Raw genomic sequence first — 9,466 nt, forward strand, 5'->3', positions numbered from 1 at the left:
CCTAGAGCAGGAATTTCCCAAATTCTGCTCCCCACTCACCGTGCCTGCCAGTGTGATGTCTTTCACTTCATGGGAATCACTCTGGCTTTTCCCTGCTCCAGGATCCTCAGTGGTGCTAGGGCTATTTCATCCCATTTCTCTCTGCTGCTGATCTGTGCCCAGGGCAAAGCTGTCAGTGCACTGACATACATGGTGTTAGTTCTGGGATTAAGTACCAGACTTTAATGTTATGGAGAACAAAAGCATTTAATGGGCTCAAAACTGATGTAAATGCCAAGCACCTTTCAGGATGGGTTCTTCCAGAGTTACAATCATAATGGGTCATATTCAGAGCTGGAATTTGTTCTCCCTTTGTTCCTGGGGCATATCTGTGGAGTAGGGTGTCTGCAGGGGTTCAATCCTCTCACAGCCTATAACGATATTACTATTGTACTCACAACCTTATGGAAACAGGGGAGGGAGGGAGGAAAGGAGTGAAGAATTTTAGCCCCATTTTTAAGACAAATGTGAGGTTGGAAAGAGAAACAATCTAATTTTCAAATGCCTTTGCCCCTATTGACCCTTTCCTGTTCTCTAAGATAGCAATGTCCTTCTCCAACCTGGCCACACTGGCTGCCCCAGGTCACCAAGGGAGGTTGTGGCCATGATAAGATAAAGCCCAGGCGTACAGGATGGCCAGGCCTACAGAGAGCCCTGGCTCATCCCCCAGGTCCCTTCCCAGAGCCTTCCAGGGCTTTCATAGCTTCTGAGAGAATATTCTTTTGCCAAATGCGTTTCTCAGGGCAATCTTCATTTCTTTGTTCCTCAGGGTAAAGATCATGGGGCTCAGGAATGGTGTGAGAATGGTGTAGGGCACAGACATCAGTGTGTCCTCCTCCAGTGCACCATGTGGGCTGGGCTTGAGATAGATAATGGATGCAAAGCCAAAGTGCATGACCACCACAGTGAGATGGGCAGCACAGGTGAAGAAGGCTTTGTTCCTTTTTCCACTGGCTGATGGCAGCTGCAGGATGGTACCCAAGATGAGCAAGTATGTCAGTATTATGAGCAGAAAGCTGCCCGACAAGCCCAGCATGGAGATCATGGAGACAGCAACCTCAATGGTGTTGCTATCTATGCAAGCCAAGCTGAGAACAGGCCTCATGTGGCAAAAGAAGTGGTTAATAATGTTAGACCTGCAGAAGGGAGACTGAAATATTAGTGTGGTCTCGACCAAGGACACTAAGAACCCACTGATCCATGACCCAACCACCAGCTTAACGAAAACACGCAGGCTCATGAAGCTCCCATAGCGCAAGGGGTGACATATTGCCAGATACCGGTCATAGCCCATGACTATTAAAATGGCACAGTTTGTGCTCCCTAGCCCAAGAAAGAAGAACATCTGTGCGACACAGCCTGTAAGCGAGATGATTCTGCCCTTTGACACCAGGTCCACCAGTGCCTTAGGGATAATAACAAAGGTATAACAGGTCTCAGAGAAAGACAAAGCCCCCAGATAAAGGTACATTGGGGTGTGCAGGTGCCTGTCAATCCATATCACAGCCATTATGGCCAGATTTCCAGCCAGGGTCATGAGGTACGTGAGGAGGAACACCGCAAATAGCACTCCCTGCAGGTCTGGAAAAGCAGAAAAACCAACCAACACAAATTCAGTCACCTGGGTCTGGTTTTCTCTCATGGGTGTGAGGTGTTGGACCTGTAAAAACAAAGGCACTTGGTCTGTCATCCTCACTAGGGCCCTGCCATCCATCAGCTCCATGGTGGGAATGATGTGCCTACATGTCTTCTCCATGCCTGCGGGGACAGCCCAAGTCCCAGAGCCCAGGTCTCCCTCCTCCAGACACTGCTAGGATCTGCATAAAGGCATCCCAATGCCTTCAGCTCAGCCCCCTGCCCTAGTTCTCTCCTGTCCATCATCCTGTTCCTTCCTTTGAAATTCAGGCCTCTCCCCACCTCAAAGCCAACCCTTGTCCCCTCCCCATATTCACTCTTCCCCTCCCCACACTACCTTTCCAGGGTATTCCAGGAAGGGGGACTCTGGGCAGCTCTTTCCTCCCACGACCAAGCAGCATAAGATGGGACACACAGCCCTGGGGATGCTTCGGTCACTCCCGTAGGCCATCAGTCACTGAGCTCAGCAGCTCAGCACTTCTCAGCCATGCCCAGGACCCAGTGTGCTTGAGGGACAAGAGCAGCCCCTGAAATCCCAGCACACAAGTAACTGGGAGGAGCGAGCCAAATATAGACCCATGCAGGCTTACTGAGGCCCCTGCCCATAATGATCCCATCCCCACAGACATCCCTGCAAGGTCCTGGGCAAAGCCATAGCTGTATAAGGCCAACCCCAGACTCAATGATCATAGATAATAGGAGGATGGGGTAGGGGATCTACAGCCCTGTGAGTACCCAGGGAAGGGGGACCCTGTGGCCAGCTGGACAGGGCACAGGGACAGTTTTGCATTGTCTGCAGTGACCTTCTGCCCTGAGCCATGTGGGGCAGAGAGAGGCATCACTGCTGCACAGTCTCTGCCTCTGGGTCAGGGAGGGACAGAAGGAGGAGACCCAGTCACCAGCTGTGACCCATTTCCTTGTCATCTTTAGGACAAGATGTCAAGCTTGCTGTGGCAGGAAAGTCTCATGGGGTGGAATAAGGTGGATTCTGGAACCAACTTCCAAGAGAAGTGGTGCTGGCTCCTACCCTGGGGGTCTTTAAGAGGAGGTTAGATGAACACCTTGCTGGGGTCGTTTGCCATGGCAGGGGGTCGGACTAAATGATCTGCTCAGGTCCCTTCCGACCCTAGAAACTATGAAACTATAAGGACACTGGGTTTTGGCCAGAAGTGACAATTTAGGTGCTTGGTGCTAAGAGCCTGGTGGAGGCATCTGACACCTCAGAATATTTCAGGCCCAGGACTCTCCACAGAGGTCTTGCCTGACCACCTTCATCTCCTTCTCTGACCAGGTAATGCATTGCCGGGACAAGGGAGAAGAGGTTGATGTCATATACCTAGATTTCAAGAAAGCCTTTGACTTAATTTCCCATGATGTCCTTATGGTTAAGCCGGGGAGCTGCAGCCTCAACCATCTTGTGGTCCAATGGCTGTGGTTCTGGCTCTGGGATCAGACCCAAAAAGTACTAGCTGATGGGAGAGAATCAACATGACACGAGGTGACCAGTGGTGTCCCTCAGGGCTCAGTACTCAGGCCAGTACTCTTCAACATCTTCATTAATGATCTTGATTCAGGCACCAGATGTGGACTGGCAAAGTTCATGGACAACACTAAACTATGTGTTGTCTGGGAAGGTGGTCACACTGGAAGACAGGCTGGAGATACGGGCTGACCTGGACATGCTCACAAGGTGGGTGGACCAAAACCTGATGGCCTTCAATGTAGAGAAGTGCAGGGTGCTCCACCTTGGGAGGAAGAACCAGCAGCATGCTTATAGGTTCAGCAGTGCTACATTTGCTAGCACCATGACCAAAAGAGACTTGGGGGTCTTGATTGACCACAGAATGAACATGAGCCACCAATGTGATGTCATGGCCAGCAAAGCAAACCAAGCGTTGGCATGCATCCACCAATGAATCGCAAGCAAACCAGGGACGTCATCCTCCCATTCTACTTGGCCTTAGTGAGGCCACAGCTAGAGTACTGCATCCAGTTTTGGACCCCCCACTTCAGGAGGGACATAGATAATCTTAAGAAAGGTTAAAGGAGAACCACCTGCATGATCAAAGGCCAAGAGAGCAAGCCTTATGAAGACAGATTGAGGGACATGGGACTCTTCAGCCTGAAGAAGAGAAGGTTCAGTGGGGACAAGTATACGAGGGGTGATCAAAAAGTTCTAAGACTTAGCCTTTATTTTAAAGAATAGTATACAAACAACATTGTTATGAGCTGTCCCCTTCAAAGTAATCTCCCCCAGATGATATGCACTTGACCCAACGTTCCTGCCACTTTCGGAAGCAATGATGGAAGTCTTCAACTGTGAGTTTTTTGAGTTCCGCTTTCACATTCTTATGGATGGTTGGAATGTCATCAAATCTCCTTCCTTTCGGCTTCATTTTGATTTTTGGGAATAGAAAAAAATAACATGGGGCAAAGGCAGGTGAATACAGAGGGTGTGGTATCACAAGAATGTTTTTTTCAGCCAAAAATTCTTGAATGGAAACAGCAGTGTGTGAAGGAGTGTTGTCATAGTGCAGAAACCATCGACCATTTTCACACAGCTCATGGTGGTTTCTTCTAACTTTATCCCTTAATCAAATCAAAACCTCTTTATAAAAGGCCTGATTGATTGTTTGACCACTCGGTACATTCCTGATGAACAATACCCCAAACATCAAGTCTTAGAACTTTTTGATCAAACCACATATAAGGTGGGGTACATCAGGACCTGGGAGAACAGTTGTTCATCAGGGCCCCCCAAGGGATAACAAGGTCTAATGACCACAAACTCCTGGAAGGCCAATTTAGACTAGACATAAGGAAAAACTTCTTTACAGTCCAAGAGTCCAGGGTCTGGAACAGACTCCCCACAGAGGTGGTTCAAGCACCTGCTCCGGGTTCATTCAAAAGATGTTTGGATATTTACCTTGCTGGGGTCATTTGACCCCAGTAGCCTTCCTGCTTATGGCAGAGAGGCTGGACATGATGATCTCACAAGGTCCCTTCCAATCCCTGATGTCTATGAGGTTGTGAGAGGCCAGAGCAGTTTGATCTATTTGGCCTCAGGCAGGGGAGGGAACTGGAGCATGCAAAGTCGCTCTGGTTCTGGTGACTAAGGAGCATCACAGCTAGACCAGCCCTACCGACAGGTGCCAGATGTGTTTCTATATTGATGAGAAACACAGAGCCAAGAAAAAAGCCACCCCTCCAAAGCTGGTGAGGCTGCTCACTGAATGGGGCATTTTGAAGAGTCTGCCTCCACTTTGCTCTGCCATGGATTCCATGTGTCCTTGGGCGAGTCACACCAGGCTGAATCCTATAGCACTCTTTGCATCACAGGTCAGTTTTTCAGCCATCTCAGAGTCCCTTCTTAGCACTTTTGCAGTTTGTGATCCTATTGCCTTCTCAGATCTATGTAGTATGGACATGAAAGTGTGCATTCATGGACAGAACATGTGCAGTGCCCAGCAGATCTATGGCTTTCTCTGCACAGTCAGTGTATGGGATAAGTCCCATGACTAGTGGGTGCTGGATGTAGGAGGACCCTCACACGCCTCACCGTCCATATATGTGATTTTACACAGATAGCAGACAACTGAGGTTGTAGGTCAGTGGTTCTCAACTCTTTTGGGGCTCAAGGCATCTCTTACTATGAATTGAGTGGCACCAACTTCAAAAACTAATTTTTATGTTACAGAGCTCACTAGGCCTGTGCGAGTAGGCAGCTATTCAATCCGGCTTCGGATCTGGCCACTTCAGATGCCAGGGATTCAATATGGAGCTCTGAACCGGGTTCCCGCTTTGATTCGGCTGAAGCAGCTCCGAAGCTTCGGAGCCACCTCCGAGATCCGGCTATAGGGTATAATGGGGAATCAATGAAATATCTATAACTTTGTTGATTTTTGTCTTATTTGGATGAAACTTGCAGAAGTGGTAGTCTCTACTGTTAGGATAAAGCTTGCCAGGTTTCACAAAGATCAATTCCAGGGTTTGGGGGGAACTGTACCCCAAATTTTTTAAAGCAAACCTTATGTCACATATATGTATTATACCACAGGGAGATGAAAACTGCAGGAATGGTAGCCCCTGCTGAGGCCACAAAGACTTCTAAGTTTCAAGGAGATAGGTTTGGGGGGAACGGCACCCCAGATTCTTGAAAGCAAAACTCATGTTACATCTAGGCATTACAACATAGCGGGGTGAAAACTGCTGGGCTGGTAGCTCTTACTGAGGCCACAAAGCCTGCCAAGTTTCAAGGAGATCAGTGCAGGGTTTGGGAGGAACTGCGCCTCAAGCTGCAGACAAGCAAAACTCATGACATGGGTGACGCTGTGTGTTAAGGCGCAGCAGGGTGGAAGCTGCAGGGAAGGTGACCCCTGCTGAGGCCACAAAGCCTCCCGCTGTGAAGGAGATATGTGCAGGGCTTCTGCGTTCTAGCTGCTGACAGGCAAAACTCATGACATGGGTGCTGGTGCAACTGACACTCTCTGTCTTGGGGCAATTGATTGTCTATATTGGTTCTTTCCTCTCCTTAGTCTGTTGTTTTGTAAGTGTTAATTGTTGCTAATTAACTGGTTACATTAGCTAGCAACTGTGTATTGAGCTGGTCCCTGAGTGAATTATGATTGCTTGGTAACTGGTAACACAGTTGCTTAGCAGCCAGGCCTGGAGTAGTTCCCCCCCTCCACCCCACACCCCCAAGACAGACACAGTTGCACAAGTCCATGTCATGAGTTTTGCCTGTCAGCAGCTAGGGGTGCTGGGTCCCAGAACCCAGAAGCCCTGCACCTATCTCCTCGACAGCTGACAGGCTTCATGGCGACAGCAAGGGCTACCATCCCTGCAGCTTTCACCCTGCTGCACCTTACACACACACAGTGTCACCCATGTCACGAGTTTTGCTTGTCCACAGCTTGAGGTGCAGTTTCCCCAAACCCCTGCACCTATCTCCTTGAAACTTGGCAGTCTTCATGGCTTCACCAGGGACCAGCACTCCTGCAGGTTTCAGCCCTCTGCGCCTTAACACACACAGGGTAATCTGTGTCACAAGTTTTGCCTGTCAGCAGCTTGAGGTGCAGTCCCCCCCAAACCACTGCACTGATCTTCTTGAAACTTGGCAGACTTTGTGGCCTCACCAGGGGCTACCATCCCTGCCCCCCTGTGTTGTAAAACATAGATGTGACATGAGTTTTCTTTCAAGAATTTGGGGTACAGTTCCCCCCTAATCCCTGCACCAATTTTCTTAAAACTTGTCAGGCTTCATGCTATCAGCAGAGGCTACCATCCCTGCAAATGTCATCAAAATCTGACAAAAAACAACGAAGTTATAGATATTTCATTGATTCCACATTATACCCTATGGCCGGAGCTCCAAACCTCTTTGGAAAGCCTAACAAAGCCAGTGCTTTGATCCGCACATGCTGCTTCAGATGCTGAAGCATCCAAAACTTCTCCGGATCCAAAGCATGGTCCAAAGCCTCATGCAGCCCTAGAGCTCACCTTCTTCCAGAGAAGCTAGGAAATGAGGGTCAGAGATCATACAGGATGGGAGAAGATTATCCATGTAGCTTATCTTCTTATCTCCTCACATCTCATAGGATCATCAAAGCAAGTGACAGCACCCCAGGGTGCCCCACACCCTGGTTGTGAAACAAAGTTCTCTATCCTTTCCACTTGGAGTGGATTGCGCCCTGTGTTTCTCTCATTTCCAGCACAAGACTCTCCCACCATGCCACAGCTCTGGCATTAGCCAGACCCTTCTCCAGCACTCCCTATAAAGGAGTCAAACCACTTATATGATTGTTCAGAGCCATTCAGGCACAGAGTGCTATAAAATCCCCACTTTGTCTTCTTGGGCCATCCTTGTTCACCTGTTGGCTGTGTAAATGGACTTAGGCATCTGTGTAATCCAATTCCACCCTGCTCAGGCTTGGGAAACACTGCCAATACAATAGACAGTGAGAGAATCCCACTCCTCCTTGCTCCCTTTTTGGACACAGATTTACAGGTCACAGGATCATCTGCTACAAATGTAGATGCAAGATTCAGCTACTTCAATGGGGTGAAATAGAATTTCTTCAAGGTGCCTAAATCCACATAGGCACCCTGTAGCGGAAGAGCGTCTGACTTCAGAAATGTTAACAATAGCCTCATGGAGGGAATGCAAGGACAGTACACAGAGGAGGGTGAAGTGCCCAGGTGCTGTGGTAAGGGGCACTGGGGTGCATGTGGAAAGCGGGCAGATGGCTCCACCCCACATTTCCACACACACAACACTAAACCATTCCTCACGCATGGCCCCAGCCAAACCCTAAGAAACTGAGAAGAAATAGGAGCAGAGAACAATGTATTCCTCTCAGAACCAGAGCTGGGAATGTGATCATAGACCCCAACCCCTCAGCCCCAAAGAGATCTCCCTGACTGTTAGGAGTGAGCATGAGCAGAGTGGCTATTGTGAGGCACTGGGTATTGGGAGAGCTCTCCCAGCTGAAATGAAGGCACTGAGGGGCAGAGTTGGGACACACGGGGCAGGACAGTCACAGGACATTTGGACAATCTGGAGTTAGATTCCCTATTGAGGCTGATGTTGTCTCTACAAGAAAATTTTAATCATGTGTTGGTGTTATTTTCTTGAGGTCCAAATTAGCACTTTGGCAACGTTTTCTGAACGGATTAAATTTTTCATTTAAAAATGGCATTTTCCCCACAAAATAATATTTTTGTGAAACTAATTATTTACAAAGTTACTCGCTTTTACAGAATTTCATTAATAGATTTGCAATGCAAAAATAGAATTAAAATGTTTTTCATAGTGAAAAAAAAATTGTAATAAACCAAAGATTTTTAAATGATGAAGAAAACATTTCATATTTTTTAAAAACTGAAGAATTAACAGCCCACTTTGAATCTTCAAAAAGAAATATCTGACTATTCAAAATCTTTCATGGAACTATTTTTTTTTCTATTTTTTACTCACCTCTGATACCAAACAAGACCCTCAATCAGTGTGGAAAAATGTTTTCTAAAGAGAAGGTGCTATAGATTGGGTGCATAGTTTGAAATAAGTAAAGGGCTAATTCTCCAAACCCAAAACAAAGTTTTTGTGTTTGGGGACAAAAACATACCTTGAAGGATGAGCACAAAAGGCTTGTTCTGCCACAACAGCTCCTCGTGGCCAAAGATCCGTGACTGCTTGAGCCAGACAGGATTTCTGGTTGAAGGTATTAGGAAGGGAAACAAGAAGGGAAAAAAAAGGATAGTGAGGGGATTATATGCACTGAAAAGCAGATAAATTCAGAAAATGTTTAAAAGCTGAAGTTAGGGCTTGGTTTTAGGCCAACTTCCCCTTCAAGAGCTTCTTCCAAGTCTGCCTATGGCTTCCTAATTACAGCAGGCTCTAAGTTAAGATGAAGGTTATGAGAGACTGAATCACAGTCAGATTCTTTTGGGACCTGCTCTATGTCACATCATGAAGCCACCACCTGAGCAGTCCATGGGGACACATCTCCCCATTTGGCCACGCGGGCAGATACAGATGAAGAAACTAACCAAGAGAAGAGGTCATGAATTGTCATTGAGGAACCTGAAGCATATCACATGTTTTCTCTGCCAAAACCAGCTGGCTAAGCATTTGACATCAGATGTCAGACGAGCCCAAAGCATTTCTCACTCTCAGCTCCAGCATGTTCTGAGCTGAGGTCCTGTACTGGGCATTTCATATTCTGTCAATGGAGAGCAGTTTCTGCTCCCTGAGAGCAGGGGTCCAGGTTAGGATGCAGGACCCACTCCTTTC

At 47.7% G+C, this 9,466-nt stretch overlaps 1 protein-coding gene across 1 annotated transcript; it reads right to left on the minus strand.

The window, feature by feature from the left end:
- Positions 1-736: 736 nt before the first annotated feature.
- LOC149858603 (olfactory receptor 10X1-like) lies at positions 737-1,681 on the minus strand. Its single transcript, XM_090060177.1, has one exon. The coding sequence runs from the start codon at positions 1,679-1,681 to the stop codon at positions 737-739; it is 945 nt and encodes a 314-aa protein (XP_089916303.1).
- Between the last annotated feature and the right edge of the window lie 7,785 nt (positions 1,682-9,466).

This window comes from Crocodylus siamensis, chromosome 8 (genome assembly GCF_052110815.1).
Source record: "Crocodylus siamensis isolate JL-2025a chromosome 8, ASM5211081v1, whole genome shotgun sequence".
In the NCBI taxonomy this organism is placed as follows: Eukaryota; Metazoa; Chordata; order Crocodylia; family Crocodylidae; genus Crocodylus; species Crocodylus siamensis.